Source organism: Pteronotus mesoamericanus, unplaced genomic scaffold, assembly GCF_021234165.1.
Source record: "Pteronotus mesoamericanus isolate MK-2021 breed Mesoamerican mustached bat unplaced genomic scaffold, CSHL_Meso_final contig_94, whole genome shotgun sequence".
Lineage (NCBI taxonomy): Eukaryota > Metazoa > Chordata > Mammalia > Chiroptera > Mormoopidae > Pteronotus > Pteronotus mesoamericanus.
The window spans coordinates 51,366,925-51,386,177 of record NW_026555285.1 but is presented as its reverse complement, the minus strand read 5'-3'; the positions used below and the strand labels follow the sequence as shown (position 1 = coordinate 51,386,177).

The 19,253-nt window shown below is 55.0% G+C and overlaps 2 protein-coding genes across 7 annotated transcripts in view; one reads left to right on the top strand and one right to left on the bottom strand.

Moving 5' to 3' along the window:
* The window catches only part of SUPT20H (SPT20 homolog, SAGA complex component), a 31,195-nt gene extending 18,782 nt beyond the window's left edge, over window positions 1-12,413 (top strand). For 3 of the 6 annotated variants that reach the window (XM_054586567.1, XM_054586565.1, XM_054586566.1), the window contains exons 15-26: window positions 466-492; window positions 972-1,004; window positions 1,551-1,668; window positions 2,327-2,429; window positions 2,536-2,694; window positions 4,400-4,706; window positions 5,097-5,251; window positions 7,571-7,626; window positions 8,837-8,980; window positions 9,849-9,954; window positions 11,262-11,368; window positions 12,077-12,413. In XM_054586567.1, the coding sequence (XP_054442542.1) occupies window positions 466-492; window positions 972-1,004; window positions 1,551-1,668; window positions 2,327-2,429; window positions 2,536-2,694; window positions 4,400-4,706; window positions 5,097-5,251; window positions 7,571-7,626; window positions 8,837-8,980; window positions 9,849-9,954; window positions 11,262-11,368; window positions 12,077-12,220 (1,459 nt within the window). In that variant the 3' untranslated portion in view covers window positions 12,221-12,413. The remainder of the gene's footprint in view (window positions 1-465; window positions 493-971; window positions 1,005-1,550; window positions 1,669-2,326; window positions 2,430-2,535; window positions 2,695-4,399; window positions 4,707-5,096; window positions 5,252-7,570; window positions 7,627-8,836; window positions 8,981-9,848; window positions 9,955-11,261; window positions 11,369-12,076) is intronic. The other 3 variants (XM_054586570.1, XM_054586569.1, XM_054586568.1) reach the window with 2 other exon arrangements.
* A 75-nt stretch (window positions 12,414-12,488) lies between these two features.
* On the bottom strand, window positions 12,489-18,285 carry EXOSC8 (exosome component 8). Its single transcript, XM_054586571.1, has 11 exons — window positions 18,241-18,285; window positions 17,122-17,158; window positions 16,827-16,890; window positions 16,167-16,240; window positions 14,972-15,017; window positions 14,348-14,453; window positions 14,225-14,270; window positions 13,556-13,652; window positions 13,163-13,283; window positions 12,973-13,079; window positions 12,489-12,705 (listed from the first exon to the last, which is right to left on the bottom strand). Exons 1-11 carry the CDS (start codon window positions 18,255-18,257, stop codon window positions 12,590-12,592), a joined length of 831 nt encoding a protein of 276 aa, XP_054442546.1. The 5' UTR covers window positions 18,258-18,285; the 3' UTR covers window positions 12,489-12,589.
* Window positions 18,286-19,253: the final 968 nt, after the last annotated feature.

Sequence of the window (19,253 nt, the reverse complement as noted above, 5' to 3'; positions counted from 1 at the left end):
GTCTGCATTAAAGCCTTTGTAAAGTCTTTTACCCAAGCGAAGCGCGACCGCCCGCAGCAGAGGCGGGCCTCAGAGCCCAGCGGGCGCCCGCGGCTCCCTGCTTCCCAGGGGCGGGGCCGCCGCTGCAGACTGCGTAGGAAGAGGAGACATGTTGGTTGCCTGTATTTTCAAAAATCTCCACTTTAAAATACACGTCAGTCATTTTAAATGAATTTATTAACTTTTCTTGAACACAAGGGAGTAACATATATTCTCAGTTTTAAAAATCAGTTCAAAAAGCCAAGTGATTAGATTTGTTTAACAAGAACAAGAGTTTCTCGCCTTTGCACCCGGGAGGCACTGCAAAACTGCCCCATGGCTCCTCGCCTCCGGTCGCTGTCTGTGGTCATAAGGTGCCTGAGTTCAGGGCTGCAAGGTTGTGAGCTGACTAACCAGGTGTTCTCTTCTTTTACATGTGCATTTCAGCTCCTCCACTGATGATCATTCAAACTGGTAATTAAAAAATAAACTCACTATTTTAATCTGTTAAGAAATTGCGCAAATGGCAAACTCTTTAAAGGCGCTGTAGAGGCGTTCTCGGCCGGGCAGGAAGCCGCCCTCCGTGTCCAGCAGAGGCTCCGCGGCCCTGCCATGCGGACTGCGGGCGCGCGGCCGGGGCCCAGGGAGGGCGGCTGGGCCGTGCAGGCGGATGCGGGTGCATGGCCGCTGTCAGCCCAGGTCTTGTTCCGATGCTCAAGTTTTGTGCCAAAACTAATCTCCCTTAAATCAGCTAAATTAGTCACAAAATTATTTTATTGCATGTAAAACTTTTCCATTATTTCACAAGCTTAAATGCATTTTTAATTTCTTTCATATCTTGGTAGATTTTAATTTATAAAAGTGTTGTCAATGAAATATGGAAGCTTTCAAAAGTAATACCAGGGCTCTTTAAGAGAACTCTTATCTAATACTTTCTTTTTTAAATGTTTTAGGTTCATTATTGGATCAAAGACTGATGCTGAGAGGTATTTTATTAACATCTGTATTTTTTTTCTGGGTGGATGTGAAGGACATCCCTTTGAAGGGTGAGAGAGCACTTCAGTAGGACTGGAAGTCTGATTTTAGTTATGCCATATGGAGTACTGGGATTTTTAAAAATAGGCTTAAGAAAGTAACAACTGAAAGAATAATGTTTACAATACAGCTTTATTTTAAGTAAAAACCCAGCGTATTTGTGGTAAATAAGGAAGAGAGCTTCGGGGCAGCACTTTAATCAGAATGTTAAGTGAAAGTTAGTGGTAATTATTTGACTGTTTATTGGTTAAATAATCCCTATAATTTCTGCATTCAAAATAAAATATTGAAATATAGCGTAAGATTGTTAATATTTTGAGCATTGGCTTATCATTGAGAAGATTAGACAAGCGCACTTTGAACAGAGCGGCGCATTGTTGAGCTTTACTTCCTGTGCTGATTGTGGCGACAGGTTTAACTGGCAGGCCCAGCCCATTTCCCGCGCGGTCCGCACGTGCGGAGTCGCCTGACTGTCGCCTGGGCCTCCGCTCTTTCAGGGTGGTCATTCAGTACCAGGAGCTGGTCCAGAGCGAAGCCAAGTGCCCAGTGAGGATGTCGCACAGCTCCAGCGGCTCGGCCGGCCGGAGCCAGCTGTCTCCGGGGAAGGAAGCGGAAGTGTGTTTGCTTACCTCTCTGTGCTGTTTTTTTAAATCATCTGAGGATATATTTATTGATTGGGGGAACGAGTGTGTGGAGAGAGAGAGAAACATCGATGTGAGCGAGAACCGTGGTTGGTTGCCTCCCATACCCCCCGACCTGGGACCGACCCTCGCGCCTTTGGTGCCGAGGGCGGCGCTCCAACCCACGGCGCCGCCCAGCCAGGCCGCACTGCTAGTGTTCCGTGCCCAGTGGTTTCTCATGGGGCCTGAGAGACGTTAAGGACTGTTTTCTGAGGGGTGCTTCTAACTTCACCTTCTTACTTAACTTTTTATCAAGGAAATTTTCAGACACGCAAAGGTAGAGTATGCCAGCAGCATACCGAGCACCTGTGTGTGAACCGGCTGTTGCTTTCCTGGGAGAGATTTAGGGACGCAGCCCTGACCCCGTCTTACTTGTCGCCCCTCGCTCAGGCGCCCCGCCCCCCCCGCCCAGGACCCCGAAGGCCCCCTCCACTGCCTGTGCCCGCGGTGCCTCCAGGGGCCTCCTCGCTGGAGACCCTGCTCTTCAGCACGCGTTTTAAATTCTTTCCCTCCGGGACGCGCAGGGGCATTAGTTTTCGCAACAGCGGTTCGACCTTGATCTTGAAGAGCGCGCTTCCTGTCACTGCCCGCAGCAGCCCGAGACCCTGTCTGTGCAGTCCTCCGTGCTGGGCAAGGGGGTGAGACACCGGCCGCCGCCCATCAAGCTGCCCTCGGGCTCGGGGGGCGCCGCCTCAGGTACCCACTGCGCGCTCCCCGTGACCGCGCCTTGTCTTTAGACTTGACTCATCTTTTGACTTGCACAGAATTCTGAATTACAGGAAATAATTTTACATTCTGCTAGGTAACTATTTCACGCCACAACAGGCCAGCAGCTTTCTTAAGTCTCCGACTCCCCCTCCTGCTCCCAAGCCACCGAGCCTCTCTCGGAAGTCGTCCGCGGACCCCAGTCATGCCAGCCTGCTCTCTCCGGCCGCCCTGTCGCCTGCCAGCTCCTCGCAAAGTGAGTTCTGACTTAGATGCGTCCAGGAGCTCTCGGCGAGCCTCCGCGTTGGCGTCTCTTGGACGGCTTTCTCAGCCAGGGAAGTAGTGAGGGCTGGTGTGCCGTGTGCCTGAAGCGCACACAGGCTGTGAGAGGCCTCGGGCAGATCTCTTGTTGAGTGTATGTACTATGTGTTTAATGTAGTTGTACTTGTTCTTCTGTATTTACGTATGCACTCTGTGGATACCTTTCTGAGAGACTCACAACTTACACATCTTTAAAAAAATATGGTAGTTAGAGATGGCCAAAAGATTCCAAAATAGTCTTCACTTCAGCGCACCCTAGGATTATTTGACGTTTTGTATCAGCTGTGCACCTAATATGAAAAGAATGTCGCAGGCGTTCTGGCTGCAGCCCTGTCTTGTATGTGTGAGAAGTCAGCTGTCGCTGAGGCAGTGACACAATAAACTGAGAGCCGGTTTTTCAGAAACCCTCCCACGCTCTCCTAAGTCACTGTCAGTTACCAAACGCGGTGACGATCCTAAAGCGTCGTTCTGGGGATGCCAAAATGTTATTTTTAGTACAGAATACTTTTTTTAACATGAAAGAGTTATACAAGAAATCTAGCATTAGTTTGGGAGAATATCTTCAAATTACTAAATACCTGAGATATTTTGGTGCCAATTTGCAAAAAAAGCCTTCCGGTTTTTTAGGTTTTTTGTAGCTAAGCACAGTGTGCGGAAATTGTGGTGCGCTGCACAGCGACAGGGCGGCCTCCGCATTGGATACGGACATGTCCGTCTTGATGGCTCAAAAGGTGTCATTTTTCTGCCTTCTTGTTTTGCACAAAGAAAAATTTATCAATTTTCTGGAAGTCTTATTCGCACTTCTTACGTTGTGGGTATGAATTGTGTTAGTCTACTGCACACAGTTGTTACTTTAAGCCAGGGTTGAGCGGCAGCTTTTGGACATTCACATTTCTTTCCTTTCTTTCTGCAGGACATGAAAGCTAAAAAAGAAAACACCTCAAGAGCTTTTGGTTTTACTCTTTTGGTTTTTGTTTTTGTTTTTGTTTTTGTTCTTTTTTAAAGTTGATAAACTGTGCATACTTCATTCACAACAGATTTTCTATACATTCTACATTTAAACAGAAGTACACAGTTACTGTTAAAGATGCAGTATTATCTATCAAATATCTGCTTTATTCCTGTGTTTTGTGAATTTGTTTGTCAGGATGAACTTGATGTGTTAGGAATTAAACAGTGTATTTAGGTGCCAAATACAATTGTTAACCACATGTACTTTATTAAGTATGTTCAGAGTTTATCTCAGACTGTTACCGAAAATAAGCAATACTTTTAAGTGAAGTCCTAACATAGTGAAATCGTAAATAACAACAATTAATTTGAATCCTTTTAAACTTTTTAGGCCAAAGGTAGCATATAGGAAAATAGCTTTCGCGTGGGTTCCGCGATAGACTGCAGGTGTGTATTTCGCTGCTCTCTGCCAGCCTCGCCGACGGCGCTTCTGGGTGATATACTGCATCCTTAATTGTAATTGGGTGTAGCGACACATGGGTCATGTGTAGAAGTCAACACTTGCAGTTAACTGCTTTTTAAAAAACTGGAACAAATTGTCAGTGCTAAGTAAGATTCCATTAACCTTATTTTGAGAAGGACTGGCCATTTATAACAAACTAGCAATTTTTATTTTTCTCAATGAGCAGGATCTGGAACTCCTAAGCCATCTACTCCTACACCAACCCCTCCATCGGCCCCACACCCTCCCGACGCCCAGAGCTCCACTCCCAGGGCCCCTTCAGCCTCCCCTCCTTCCCAAGGCTCAGGCTTCACCCCTCAGCCCACTCTGTTAACTCGGTTTGCTCAGCAGCAAAGGCCTCTGAGCCAGGCAATGCCTGTAACGACCGTTCCTCTTTCCACCATGGTGACATCCATCGCCCCAGGGACCAGCGCCCCCCAGGCCACGGCCGCCTCCGCGGGACTTAGCTTCATCGGCGTGGTGGGCTCCGTGTGGTAAGTGGCCGGAGGCGCCCTCGCCAGCCCGGCGCGTCCTTGCCTGCGGAGCGAGGGTGCGCTGCGCGTGCCCGGCCCCAGGAGGGACGCTGGGCGCGGAGAGCGGCGGACGGGGTTCCCTGCGCGCCTCCCGCTTCCTCCGTCCGGCCCCTGGGCCGGTGCTCCCCTCTCCCGGGCGGCGTTTTAACCCGGAGAACCGCGCGCGCTGCTCTGTAGCCAGGCTTGCCGTCGCTTCCCAGCGCAGACGCGGCAGGGGGCCTGGACGTTGGCCCTGCGGGGAGAGTTACCCGATTGTGCTTGCTCAGCAGGTGGCTCGTCTCCTCGGCCCTGGGCGGCATGCGCCCAGGCGCGGCCGCCGCGCCGGTGTGATGCTGTGTCTTCTCCCCGCAGCGGAGTCCAGGCTCTGAGGAGCGGCTCGAGCCCCGTGCTGGGCGGCACCGCCGGCGCCGTCGCCCCCGCCGGAATCAACCTGAGCGGCCTGCTCCCCTCGGGAGGCCTGCTGCCCGGCGCGCTGCCCGGGCCCGCGCAGGCCGCTCCGCACGCAGGTCAGAACACAGGACTCGCGGCCCACGCGGGCGGGAGAATGTCGCTTTACTGCTCCCATTGTTAAAGGCAGCTCCCTTCCTCATTTCGTGTGGTAGCACGTCAGAAGAGCTTTAAAAAATGGAAGGCTTTATGCTGAGAGCGTTTAAAGTTCCAATATCTGAATTGAAAACCACCCGGCAGTGCGCCCGGGAAGGACCGCGGCCAGCCTGGGAGTCCGCAGAGCCTGCCGTGGCCCCGCGCGGCAAGAGCGGGACGTGGCTGGCCTGCCTGTGGTCAGCGCCGTCTTGACCCGGTGCCGGGGGCGTTTGGAAGGCACACTTCGTGTGCGGGGGGCAGCGTGCTGCGGCGGGTTCGGCCCGTTCTGGACGGGCCATGGGGCCTGGGCCCCCGCTGTGTCCTGGGCGCGCGGTGCAGCCGCGGGGTCACCTTCGTGCGTCGCTGTCGTATCAGGGCAGTGGGCGGCGGCGGTGCCTCGCCGCCTCTGGCGCACTTTCGGGGAGGTCCACCAGCGACGTGCTCACGCTGCGCCCGATCTCGGCGACGCAGGGGTCGCTGCCCCGTCGGCGGTGGCGTCCTGGTGGCGTCCTGGTGGCGGGGGCAGTTGCGACGCGGACCGGGGGCCGCCACGGTCGCGTGCCGGGCTCAGCTCCCTGCAGGAGTGTGTGCGGTGCTGGCCCGGCACCATTTGGGTCCCCGCTGCTGAGGAAAAGCTTAATGAGAGAAACCTGATGTAGTAACAAAATAATCAAAAAAACTTTTACCCAAGACGGAGGTTTTTAATCTTTCTCGTTTCATGGCACACATAAACTACTGAAATTCTGTGGCACACCAAAAAAATACATTTTTGACTATCTGACAAAAATACAGCTATAATTTCAATTGATGTACAGAAGAAGAGTTGCCCTGGCCAGGCAGCTCTGCTGTTAGAGCCTCAGCCCTGCGCAGCAGGAGGGGCGGCCCGGCGGGGCCGCCAGTGAGGCACCGGGAGCGCAGCACCCGTCGGTGTGTGTCTCCTGCTTCCTTGCCTTCTCTAAAAACAATAAGTTAGTAATAGCTATTACTTAGCCCTTTTTCCTCCAGTTTTTCAAAAAGTGACTTTTTAAAAAATCTGGTGCCTATACCTGTACGCAGGGATTTCTGGTACCAAGAATTAACCTATGAGATGCAACCTTACTCTGCAACGTGACCAGTAAGATGCAGCTCTGGTACATGACCCACGTATTTGGGGGTCAGAACGGGCATTCCCACCAGACGCTGCTGGCGTGTCTTCCTTCGACCCTCCAAGGGAAGAGGGGAAGAGAGGCGAGCGCCCCAACAGGCAGGCAGTTGGAGCTGAAGGCATCGTGTCCGCCCCTCCCTGTGCTTCCCGGGACCTGTGGCTGCAGAGGCCTTCCCCCGGGGGCGGGGCCTGGAGGGAGCCAGCGGGTGCCCCATCTCCCCACTCCCACCCCACCCCACCCCACCCCACCCCCGCCCCAGCCGGCGAGAAGACAGCGCCCTCTGTGGGTGCGGAGAAGGGCGCCTCCGGGCAGCTCACAGCACAAGAGCCGTGCGCCTCTGATGCGGTCAGGCTGTTCTGGTCGTGCGGGGCCCTGGAAGGCAAGTCCGTGTTGTCGCATATGCACCTGATGGTGCCTCCCAAGTACTTTTCCGGCCTCGCACCTGTTTTAAAATACAGTGACTTGCTTAGAGGACTGGGCACGCTTTATTTCTTGTTCACAGTGGTATATATCATGTGTGTGCTTCGAGACTACCGGGGTCTGCAGGCTGAGCTAAGAATGAGCTTTTGTTGTTGAAGTTATTTTTCAAATTAAAGGAAAGCGAAGAGGCAGGGTGTGCAGCGCTGGCTGCAGAGGCTGCCCCGCTGCGCCGTGCGCCCCGCATTGTCCCAGGGTTGGCAGCGCTGCTTCCTGGCCCTCGCGGCGGCCCCATACGTGGGACTCGGTGCTCCCCGGCGTTGTCAACGTCGGCTCCCTAAAATGCTGCACGGAGCGCGTCGGCTCTGAGACGCGGTCGCTGTGGCTGTCCCCTGCTGTGCCGCGCATGCCATGCCCTGGCGGCCCCGCTACCGTTCCCGTGACCTCTGCACGCACCTGGACCACGTCTGCGGCGGCCGCCACACCATCGGCCTTGGTGTTGGTGGAGGCGGGAGGCGAGGGGCGGGGTCATTTTCTTTAAGGAAATTTTGAAGTATAGAAAATACAGCACATCTATGCAGAAAGTACTGAATGTGCTACATTTTATATACAAAAGCATAAATGTTTTCAGGTGTAATAAAGTTTTAATTCCATATTATAACCACGAGTTGTGTTTAACAGGTGTTCCATTTGGTTTAAAAAATACTTCAAGTCTCAGGCCCTTGAATCTACTCCAGGTAAACCTAAAACACTGCTCTCTGTTAATGTCTTTATACTTTGAAGTTTTTTCCCCACGATGCACACCTGTACCAATGGGCGCGGAGATTCCAAGGCTCGGCCCCCTCTGAGGGCCGATGGGCCCTGCTGCCGTCTGCAGGCAGAGGCGAGAGCGGGCCCCCGTGCAGCCTGGACCGCCACCGCAGACAGCAGGGAGGGACGAGGACAGAGCCACTCAGGGTCTTATCCTGTTTTGCTACATTTATTATCTAACTAGGGGAGAAAGAAACGTTTGACCCGCGGCATGTCGGAAGCCTGACCCAAGGACACCTGGCATTTTTTAATTCTGGATTTGGTGTTTACTTGAGCGTTCCCTTAAGGACTTCAAAGTGCTTATCACCTAAACTCCTAGAGAGTAAAACAGAAAAACCACTTGTTTCCTGATCCTGTGGAATGCCTAGTTTTCATTTTTAACATGGATTTTTCTGAATATCTCTTTAAAACGTTTTTTTTAAGTTTTAATCCATTTACATTCTGAAGGACAGAGCAAGTTATGTTCCAAACTAAACATGGGCACCTCATGTACTTGCTTCCCAGCTTCTCCCTGTGTGGTATAAGCACGCGTAAAGTTCTGGGCTTTGGCAAAGCCCGAGCAGAGTTCGGGAGATGAGTTTCCCCGCCGTGCGTCCAGTGCTCCCCAGCTCCCCTGTCTGTGCTCCCTCGCGCATTTAGTGCTGCTCCGTAGGGAGGCGTGAGGGGGCGGAGGCAGGGGCTGCGCCTGGACCTGTCGCTGGCGTGAGGCGGACTGATTGATGAGTGTTAACGTACCTGAGAGCCCTCAGCAATAACACTTACAAAAATTGTCTTTCAGTGGATCTTTTTTTCAGGGCAGGGGTCTTGTTTTCATTTTTGTTTACCTGTTTCCTCAATCCCGCAGGGGTGTCCAACCTGCGGCTGCGGCACGTGGCCCAGGATGGCTGTGAATGCAGCCCAACACGACATCGTACATTTACGTAGAACATGAGATTTTTTACTGATTCCAAGTTGCAGCGTATCTAACCTGTGGCCTAAAACAATTCTTCTTCCAGTGTGGCCAAGACGCCACCAGGTTGGACACCCCTGTGCGAGCAACGAATGCCTAGTGAATGTTGCAAAAGTATTTGTGGAATGAGGAAATTTAAATAATGTGAACTTGGCTAATTAACTGCTTCCTGTTTAAACTCTGAACAGCTTCCCGGGGGCTCTCTGATCTTCAACACCCTGCAGCAGCAGCAGCAGCAGCAGCAGCAGCCGCAGCTGCCGCAGCCGCCACCATTTCCCCCGCAGCAGCCGCAGCCGCCCGCAGCGCCCAGCCCGCAGCAGCCAGGGGAACAGGTCTGTGCTTTCCCAGCCTCCGCGTGTCCACCGCCGCTGCGGCGGCCCGTCTCGTCTGGGCCAGGCATTTCGAGGGGCCTGCACCCCGTGGGGTTCTCACACGCCGATTTCCTGCCCCGTCTTTCTTTATTAACAAGAGTAGCTGTCCGTTGCCCTAACCCTCACAACACCGCACTGGAGACGGAGCAGGCGTGTGACTTGCGCCCAACCCAGCCCAGGCCCTCCTGCCGGGGCCTGTGTTTCCTGCCCAGGCCTCACTCTTCTGCTCACAGCGTCCCATCTCTCAGAGGGAGGCGCCCCTGTTAGCGTGGGGTGGAGGGAAGAGAGACAGGCTCTCCTGTAATGCCGAGTGGGATGGAGTGAGGGTGGCAGGAAACTTAAGGGAGAAGAAGGAACCACCGGTTTTCCGAATCCCTGCCGTCCATCGGGGGGTGCCTCGGAGGCTGAAACAGCGGTCCCGGGGCCACGCCCCAGCGCCTCTCCCAGCTCCCAGTCAGCACCCAAATCCCGCCGCCCGCCCTGCCGCTCCAACACTCCCGTGCCACCCGGGGCCTTCTGCTTCCTGGAACTCCAATATGGTATTCCAAACTTTAAAACCATCCTGGCGAAGTTCTGCAGAGCAGCTGTAGGAATGATTAGTGGGGCCTCCAACAATACACCAGGACAGATTCAATTCTGAAAACCCGGGCTTTATTTTCTTCCTTTCACAATGCCATAAATTTGTTCCTGGTAATTCCAAATGCTTTGGAAATCTTTGTTACACTACTCTTTTTACAAGACTGAGTCTCATAGTGAGCTGCTTATTTCTCTTTACCAACACAAAGGTGGTTTTCTTTCTGTGCAAGTCACGTGTGGTTTCTCCACTCAGGGCTCCGAACAAGGCTCCGCAGGCCTGGAGCAGGCCCCGCCGGCCCCACCCGCTGCCGCCCTCAGCCTCGCCGGAGCGGGGGGCCTTCTGCAGCCACAGGCCGCTGGTTGGTATCCGCGCCCCTTCCTGGGTTGAGTTACTGAGTGTTAATCGAGGTGGGGCCTCGCCTTTTCAATCAGTTTTCCGTCTCTTGCCAGCATTAACTGGGAAAAAGTAGTTACGTTTAATGCATGTACTATTAAATCAGTTTGTTGCTAGCCCTCTGAGTTTTTTTCTTTGACAATCAAGAATGCTCTGACTTGTGTATATGAAGAGCAGTTATGTTTTGCTTCTGTTACAGTTTGTTGGCAAAATGCTGTCTGGCCGACTTACTGGGGAGCCACCAAAGTGCTTAACGCGTTTCTCTAGGTTGTTGAGCTTGCGTTTATAGGTTGCGTCATCTTTTGTCTCATTCTTGTTGCTTGTACTTGCATGAATTAACATTTAATGTCAGTAACATGAATTCTGTAAGCCACTTCTTTTGTTTGTAAAAAACGAGCTTATACTCAACGGCTTACCAGCTCCAGCAGCAAATGGCGAACTGAGGGGTGACCTTGAAGGAAGATTATCTCATCAGTTGAAGACAGTGATGGCGGAATCGGGGGTTGAGCGGGCGGGCATGTGGGCCTGTCGCACCCTCCCCGGGTTCCCCATGGCGCCCCACGCCACCACCCCCAGGGGCTGAACTGAGCGCGGTCGAAGTCCCCGAACGCACTCACAGCTGGCCGATCCTCGGGCGGGAACTTAGTAACGCGGCCCTCGCGACCCAGGGTGTCCGTTCCCCGAGGCGCAGCTTAGTGGAAAGAGCTCCAGGCTGAAAGGTCTAAGAACGGGCCCTGCTCCCGACCTGCCGCGAAGGGCTCCTGGCCCATGGCTGCGGCCACTGGACCCAGACCCTCCCCTCGGAGTAGCAGGAGGGCGGCACCGACCGCTGTGGCTCCTCGGCTCGGGAGGGTGGCACGCGTGTCCACGGCTGCCCGTGGTCCCATGCTCCTCGTGACATCTCCTGCCTGGGTGCACTTGCCCAGTCGCTGCGGTAGCTTGGCCTTCTCCCGCCCTTCCCCTCCTCCTTGGTCCACGTTTTAAAAGCACGCGTTGCTCCACACTCTGCCAGCAACAGAACGGTGCTGCTCTCGGACCCCTTGGGGGTGCAGGGAGAGAGGGGGCCCCGGGCTCAGGTGCGCCCCCTTCACGTCCGAGCCCCGCGTCACGGTGCCCCCAGGGACAGGAGCCCGAGCGCTGCGCTGCCTGGGGTTGGTGCCCGAGATGACTCACGCCGGTAACGCCTCTGCTGTTTCATTTTCTGTGTCGCCCTCTCCGCGCCCCGGGGCTGCACACGCCTGACGGGCCTGCTCTCCCCTCTCCTCTCTGTAGCGCTGTCTCAGCTTGGCTCTGCCGAGAACCGACCTGAGCAAAGCCTCCCCCAGCAGAGACTCCAGCTCTCCTCTGCCTTTCAGCAGCAGCAGCAGCAGCAGATCCAAGTAATCCAGCAACTTCGCTCTGATTGCTCTTACACACGCTGGCTCCAAAGCGCCTCAGAATGCCTTAGTTTCCTTTCACTGCCTTTTAGGCCTGTGTAGTAATAGGTGAATAACTTAGCACGTTCTACTTTAAAAGCCTGACGTTCTAGCCAGCCCATGCGGAGCACTGAGTGTGTTTTGTACATTTCAGCCCCACGTCTGTTCACTCAAAACCTTCCTGTCAGTGCCGATGGCACATTAACATCCGCTTCCGTAGTCTGCAGTCGATTCTGAAATAAGCAGTTGCCAGTGGTTAACTCACACAGCAGACAAGGCAAGGACGCCAGCGTCCCCACTAGTCAGCGCCATGCCTGTTTGGGAAAGACGGCATTCTGTTCCTGGGGGAGTCCGCGTGCCACGGCTGGCCGTCTTCGCGTGCAGGGTGGCTTCGTATCGCTCTGTCACGCGGGACGTGGTCACTGAAGCTGCTGAGTTACTGCAGTGCAGGCGGGCAGGGCAGAGCGCTCGCCGGACGCGCCGCGGCCCAGAGCCGCTGGGAAGCCCTCGGCAGGCCTCCGGGCCCCGGGCTGTCCGGCCGCGCTGCCTGGCGTGGTGCGGCCCCTCCTGGTTTTCTCGGTGCTTCCTCCTTCAGTGTTGTCTTCACCATGTGCAGGAAAAGCCCCTTGTACCCCTGCCTCACGTAACGTCGTGTCTCCCCCCCCTTTGCAGCAGTTGCGATTCTTGCAGCGTCAAATGGCTATGGCGGCGGCGGCGGCACCAACGGCCCAGCGGCACCGGCACAGGCACCGGCACCCCGGCAGCCAGTCCGAAAGTAAAATGAAGAGAAGCGCGCCCACCACTCCCAAGTTCTGAGTCTGGCGTCATTTTTCCTTTTTTAAAAACAAAAGAGCAGTGACTCAAAAGGATTCTCCAAGTTTCTACTTCATTTCTGTCTTTTAAAACGTATCAGTATTTGACATTGCTAGACATACAAACTTTATACAGAAGCACAGCCCTACGACTTTTTAAATAAAAACTGGAAAATGCTTTAACTATTAGGGTTGGTTTGCTTAAGTCATTGTTTTTTCAGAATGGGTTCACTGTACAGAACATGGAAGTGGCCTAACAAATATTAAAAACATTTTCAGGAGAGTAGTTTGATATTTATTCAGTATAAAAAGGCTTGTGTGCAGTGTGAAACAAATACAGTTTTTTACAAATCTGTTTTGGGAATGCGGTGGTTTATTTGGGCTTCACGCTCTTCATGACTTCGTCCATCAGCTTCTTTACCTCCTTGTGTCTGGTGACTGCTCGGCTCATGCAGTCCTGGAGTTTGGCTCCGGTCAGCCCACTGCCCCCTGCAAAGGTAACGGCCAACGTCAAGTTAGACGAGAGCTGCGCAGCGGGAACCTGGGCGATGGTCTCAAGCTTCGTGAGCTACGCTCTACCAGGACCTCCCTCCCAGTGATTCTAGCACGTGCCACCGGTGTAAGGGCGCAGGCTGTCATCCTGGGCTCGCTGCACCGGGCCGACCGGAAGACACCCCGCAGGCTACTGCCCCCACCCCCACCGGGTTCCCCCCAAGGCTGCGTCTCCGCACGCAGGACCCAACCGAAGGGCCGTGCCTGGCTTGTGTAGACAGCAGAGCCTGCCCGCCTCGTCCGTGACGACTGTCAGGGCCCCGGTCGCCAGGCGCTCCTCCTCGCCGGTGGGGTCCACCACGAGCAGCGTGCTGGGTGAGAGGGGGTGGTCAGGGCCCGCGGAGCGCTTCCGCCGGCACAGCGCCCCGCGCCCGGCTCCACGCCGTCAACTTACTCATCAAACACCGCGAAGGAGGTGGCGACTGGATGGGTTCTGATGGTCAAATACCTCTTTTTCCTTAAGTTAACTTCTGCTAAGGCAGTTTCCTCATTTATGGTAACTTCAGGCAACTGTACTAGAAAAAGGCAAACAGTTAAGTCAGTCTTTCACTCTAGTGCAGCAAATGCGCCCTAAGTGCCTTTGCCCTGTTGAGCTTGTCTAGAAGTGCCCTGTAAAAAATTTTTTTAGACCATGAAAATAAATGTAACATACATATAAACACTAGTTTGGAAACACCGAAATGAATGATAAGCTAAATCACAACAAGACCCTGACGTGGACGGGCCTAACAAAGCAGCGGCCCGACAGCCACGCAGGAACTGCCTCCCCTCTGTCCGGGCTGCTCACCATTGTTCAGCGCCGCTAACAAAGCGAACGTACAGGCGTCCAAAACGTTCCCGTCGTAGTCGAGGCAGATGAGGTCGCAGTAGAGGACCCAGGCGAGCTGGAGGGCACAGGAGGCGGCGGAGGCTCAGGACTGCGCAGGCCAGCCGCCTGCTGCCTTCGCACAGCGAACCCGCAGAGCCGGCCCGCTCGGCGTGAGCCGGCTCCTGGCCGCCAGGCTGCCAAGCCACGGCCCCCATTCCTATCGCCAGGTGCGCAGGTGAGGGGTAGGCTCTCCAAAGCCCCCACGAACGCCCAGGCGCGCTTCCCGAAGACACGGGCATCCCTGGCGCCCAGGTGCTGCCCCCCAGGGAGCAGGCGTGGCCGCACAGGGTGGCCCCCAGGCTTGGAATCCACCGTGTGGATTCACCCTCAACGCCTAGGCCCGTCAGACGCCGGGCACATGCTACAAGAGTTAGAAATGAGTATTATTTGCTGCTGTAAAAGTTGAGAAAAAAATGACCTCATCTTAAGGTAGCACCAAGCCAGGCGGTAACTTAGTCAAAATCAGCCATGTTGTGTGAACAAACGACCGAGCGCGCCAGACTGGTGTCCCCGCAGCGGTGCGAGGCCCGCCTCCCCTCAGGGGACCCCCACAGTGTGCGAAGGCCTGCGGCCCCCTCCCGCACTCACCTTTCCCGGAGCGATGCACAGGTCCTCTCTCCGCACCGCCTGGGAGCTGGGGACGAGGACAAGGCGGTTAGCGAGGGCCGGGCACCCTGGACGCCAGCAGCGCGCGTCGGGCCCGGGGCTTACTTTTCCACGACGTCCGCGATGAACTGGCTGGCTGCCTGGGCCTCTTCCCCGGGCGGCCCCGGCCGGAACCTCGAGGAGCACAGAGGCGGCAGGTCCACGTTGGGGACTGGAAGACACACGGCGGCTCAGGGAGGCCGCCGGCCCCGCGCGCCCTGCCCGCCCCTGCGACGCATCAGTGCCGTCCTGCGTGGTCTGCACTCCGACTTTTCACCGCACAAATAAAACCCAAAAAAGCACGTACTGAGGACTTAGGGCCTCCCCAATTTTCCTGACTTCCTTCAAAATGCCCCCATCTGCGGCAGCGGGGGCGCGGGGGCCGCGGACCCGACTGCCCTGCATTTTAAAATGCGGCTCCTGCGGCGCGGACGAGGAGTCTCTAGGGAAGCAAAGTCTGCCACTGCGCCCGCCACCCGGGGGCTCTGCCCTCGGCTGATGGCACCTGAGCGCGTGAACAAAGACGGACCAAACGAGTTCAAGAAACACAAGTTCCCCACTTTGCGACCAAGCTGCCTCCTGACACCGGAAACGTCAGGACCACCGCCTGCGCGTTTCTGATCGCGATGCCGCACCCTCCCCAGCTGCGAGGCCCCAGCCCGGAGCCCGCGGCGCGGCCGCCCAACTCACCCACGTAGCCCTTGTCGGGGGCGTCGGGAGGCGGCACGGCGAGCTCCTGCGAAGAAACACAGGCCCTGAGCAGGGGCCGGGGGACGCCTGCCAGGCGGGACCGGGGCTCTGGGCAGGGCCACCAGCCGTGTCCGCCATCTCGGCAGCCCAGGCTCTGAATTTCAGCGCCAGTGGCAACCCGCCGCCCGACCCCCAACCCTGCACCCCGGATTTAGGAGTCAGTGGTTCACAACGTGGGAGCGAAGCGCAGGCTCCGGAGCCATCCGGCACCGAGGCAAGGCCCTCGCTTCCGGCCAGAGACTCTGGGCCAGTCGCCTGGCATCTCGCCAGCCAGCTGTCCCGGGACGTTCACGAGGCCTCTGCTAAGGGACTGTCACCCATGGCCAAGCGCGGTAAGGCCATGATGCCCCAATGCACAGCTAGACCGTGTGCACGCACGTCTCGCCGTGAGGCATCGACGGCGTCACGCCGGGGACGCGGCCGAGTCCGAGGCCAGGGCTCCGGGGCCAGACACGCTTCAGGAATCACTGAGCCTCGTGGGCCGCGGGGGCCACAGACGTCAGACTGAGGGTGACTGTTCTGAGGACTGAAGCCACCGACTCCGTGCAGCGCCTAAAACGGGGTGCCTGGGACGCGGCAGGCGCGGGGTGCATGGTGGCTGCCACTCCCTCAAGGCTGAATTCCGAATGGCCCCCACTGTCTACACATCTGTACAGGCGCACAGATTAAATGCCATCGCTGGGTAAAAGGATGTCACCAAATATCGCTCTTAATTTCTCCCAATTTCTTAAGAAATTTAAGATGGTGACAATTTGAAAAATTATTTGACTTCCCTACACTTGACAAATTGTTCACAAATTATAATCGAGTCATTCAACTTGGGTCCTATTATCTAATTCTCAAAGATGAAGGCTCTCGGCGGGGGTGTCCAACCTCCGGCGTCTCTGGGCCACACAGGACACACACACAGGCTAAAGAAAACTGATGAGCAAAAAACAAAAGGTTTTAAGCACATTGACACTTTTGTGTTGGGCCGCACGGACCGTTGGACGTCTCAGCAGGGAAACGGAAAATCCTGACAGCTGACGCCTGTTTGCCCGACTGACCGCAGTGCCGCTGGCAGACGTGACAGCCTAGCAGACACAGGAGGCTACTCTGGCCACTCACAGCCCCACAGGACACACATCAGACCCACCGCTTTAACCCCGCAGATCACGGCCGTGTTCCCCAGCTTCACGAGCGCAGAGCCGTCCGCCGTGCCGATTGAGCCTGGAAAGAGAAGCAAGCAGAACAGGACGGTCCGCAAGGGGTGTCGCGTTCCGCCGGGTTTCGTCTCCCTCCATTAAGTCAGCTGCTTACGAAAAGTCATTACTGGCTCAGGCCTTTGTAAAGTAGCGTAGTATTTGAAACTGCTGTTTTAACCATCGCCCGCCTGCCCTTGAATGGGAATCAATCATTTTTTCATTCAGTCATAGCACTGCACAGATAAACATCTCGACACAGAATTACTGGAATCCCTTCAACGGGGCAGAATGTGGCCAAACCACCGTGTGAGTGGCTCAGAGGACGGAACCTGGGGATGCCGTGCGGGCGAAACTGGAAACCCACGTGAGCAACGGACGGTGCAGTGGGCAGGAAGCCTAAGAAACCCATGTCTTAGAGGCTCAGAAGGAACGCGGGGCAACGGCAGTAACTTTAAAATTCTACACGAAGAGCAAATCAATGGAGAGAATAGTGAGTTTTCTAAAATTTCATAAACAGAAGTTCTGTACTAGTATTCGGAAAGCAAGAAAACTTGTGTTTTCGAAACGGAAGCCAGGTCCGTGCTCCCACCGAGACCTGAGAGCAGCCTCACCTACGTTGACGGTCGTGGCTCTGAACTCGCCCAGTTCTCTCCCGTCCGGACGGCAGTTCTCCTTCTACAGAAACACGCACGAAAGGAGGTTACCCACACGGACACTGCGCACAGAACCAGGGAAAGCACGCCAAAGCCGTCATTTGAAATTACTTAAATTTTAAAGGTATAATTGACATAACATTAGTTTCAGGTGTGCAATGTAACATTCACTATTTGAATATGTGAAAACTGTCTTTATGAGCACAATATTGTTATCAAAAGGCATGACATCTACGAAACCACCTTTACTCACCAAAAACCTCCTGTAATACTCCAGAGGCTCCACAGTTCTGAAAGGTGTTAAAAAAATACATCTGCGGTGAGTTAATGACTCTTCGCATAAACCCAGAAACTGGCATCCGTGAACTTCCATAAACTTCCACGACATGTAAGGAATGACACATGTAACTAATGCTAAAAAGCGGGTCCGACTACAGTCGAGAGGAGAGGCAGATACGAGCCCTCGCAGCGCTGCCTCCCACGAGCCCAGGGCGGAGCCCAAAGCCCGGGCGCGTCTCTAACGGGACGAACGCGGGCGGCCGACCTGCTCGCTCCGAAGCCCGGACTGTTACCTTAGAAGCAGGGGAAAAAAGCTCCACCTGCATTTTTACTACCGTGGAACTGAGAGTCAACATGTTCTTCAGTTACGGCTCCGGGCAATAAACCACGATCACAGCAGCGGTGCCTGCGACTCGCACAACCACACCTGACCTAACAGTCGTCGCAGAGAAGTGCGCTACGCGTCCCTCTTCAGTTCCACGGGTTACTAGACTTCCCGCTAAATCTTGCTGTTTAGAAAGTGAACTTCAGAGCCGCTGCAGGTACAACACTCTATCATCCCCTCGGGAGCCTATGCAAATAGATAACTGTTCTGATCTAACTGGTTTCCTCTGGAATCCTGCTTATCCTCCTCAAGACTTCACCCCGAGAACGAAAACCTTCATGCTTCACCACACACACACACACACACACACCCGCCCCCCATGTAAAAATCTTCCGAACAAGGCACAGTCCCTTCAGAAACAAATTATGGCAAACGGACAATGGAATGGCACCGGGTTTTGACCTAACACTTTCTCAAAACATACAGCCGAGTCTGCTGGGGCTGCGCGCCCTCCACACGCCGAGCCAGAGCGCTCGCGGCGGGCGCTCGACTCTTCGGCCAGCGCTTCTAGCCTCCCGCCTCCCGGCGGGAAGAATCCCCCTTCTGTTCCCTACGACCGCCTCCAGGTCCGCCCGCCCGTCGCCTGCTTCTGCGGGGGGGTGGGAGCCCGGTGAGGTGGCCTCCCCGTGAGAAAACCCCAGCTAAGGGTTACATGAAGCCTCCACCCGCCAGGATACAAACTCGCACCCGCCAACCTCCAGCACTCACTTGAACCCGGCCGCCATCTTCCCGCCTGAGCCTGCGCCGGGGCAACACTGCGCCTGCGCTTGCACTTGCGCCTGCGCCGGGGGCCACACCACGGCTGCGAGCCAGGCCCCGCACTTTCGACGGAGACGCCAGCGCTCTCCTCGCGCTGTTGGACGCGCATAAGGCCCGGACACAGCGACGCTGGGTCCCGGCACGCCTTCGTTTCCACGGTCCCTAACCAGAAGCCCCTCTAGCTTTTCTTGCTTTCCACGCGTTTTGACGAATCTGCTGATAAGTGATGAGCGCCTTTCTTAGGAACAGTCTGGTGGTCATGCAAGCGTTTAAGAGAAAACCGAATTTATAGCAAATTATCCAGTATTAGTGTGACGCATTACAGCAAAGTGTCTGCGTCCTCTTCCCGCCTGTGCTTTAGGCTAGGCTCGAGTTTTCCCTCTCCCAGGTACCGCGCTCCCGGCTCCCGGAGATGATTTAAACGCCCTGGGAGCTCCGGATCGGCCCCAGGTTCCACGCTGCAGGGGCCGGGCGGGCTCCCTGGGAGCCGCTGCTGTTCTCAAGGCTTCCACCTGCCTCTGGATAGGGTTGCCAGATAAAATAGAGGCTAGCCAAGCACATTCGAATGCAGATAAACAAAGAGTTCTTTTTTCCCCTTAGGACGTTCTCAGGACTGTATTTTAGTAGTTGTCACCAGGGACTAGGGGAGCGGGGAGAGTTTTAGAAATAATGTTAGCTGCAGAGAGTCGTGAATGTAATTAAGACCACTGTATTGTACACTTAAAATGGTAAGAATATCGAAAACATTATCACAGTTTTTTAAAATTATGTTACATACCAAACTTTTAAATGGGTGGGTTGTATGGTATGTGAATTATATTCTAATAAGACTGTTAAGAAAAAAACTGTTGCTTATCTGATGTTCAAATTAAGTGGACGTCCCGTATTTTGACTCTTAGGGGGCACCGGGCTTTGGCACGTAGCGTGAGGCACACAATCCTGCGTGTTCCCCGCCTGGCCGC

Bases quoted from the DNA above. Each gene is read 5' to 3' on its own strand.
- EXOSC8 (XM_054586571.1), bottom strand. The intron at 15,018-16,166 runs GTGGGTCTGATG...GTTTCTTCGCAG, and splicing joins TGATCTGCGGGGTTAAAGCG to GAGCTCGCCGTGCCGCCTCC. The intron at 13,653-14,224 runs GTGAGTGCGGGA...TGTGCCCTCCAG, and splicing joins TGTGCATCGCTCCGGGAAAG to CTCGCCTGGGTCCTCTACTG.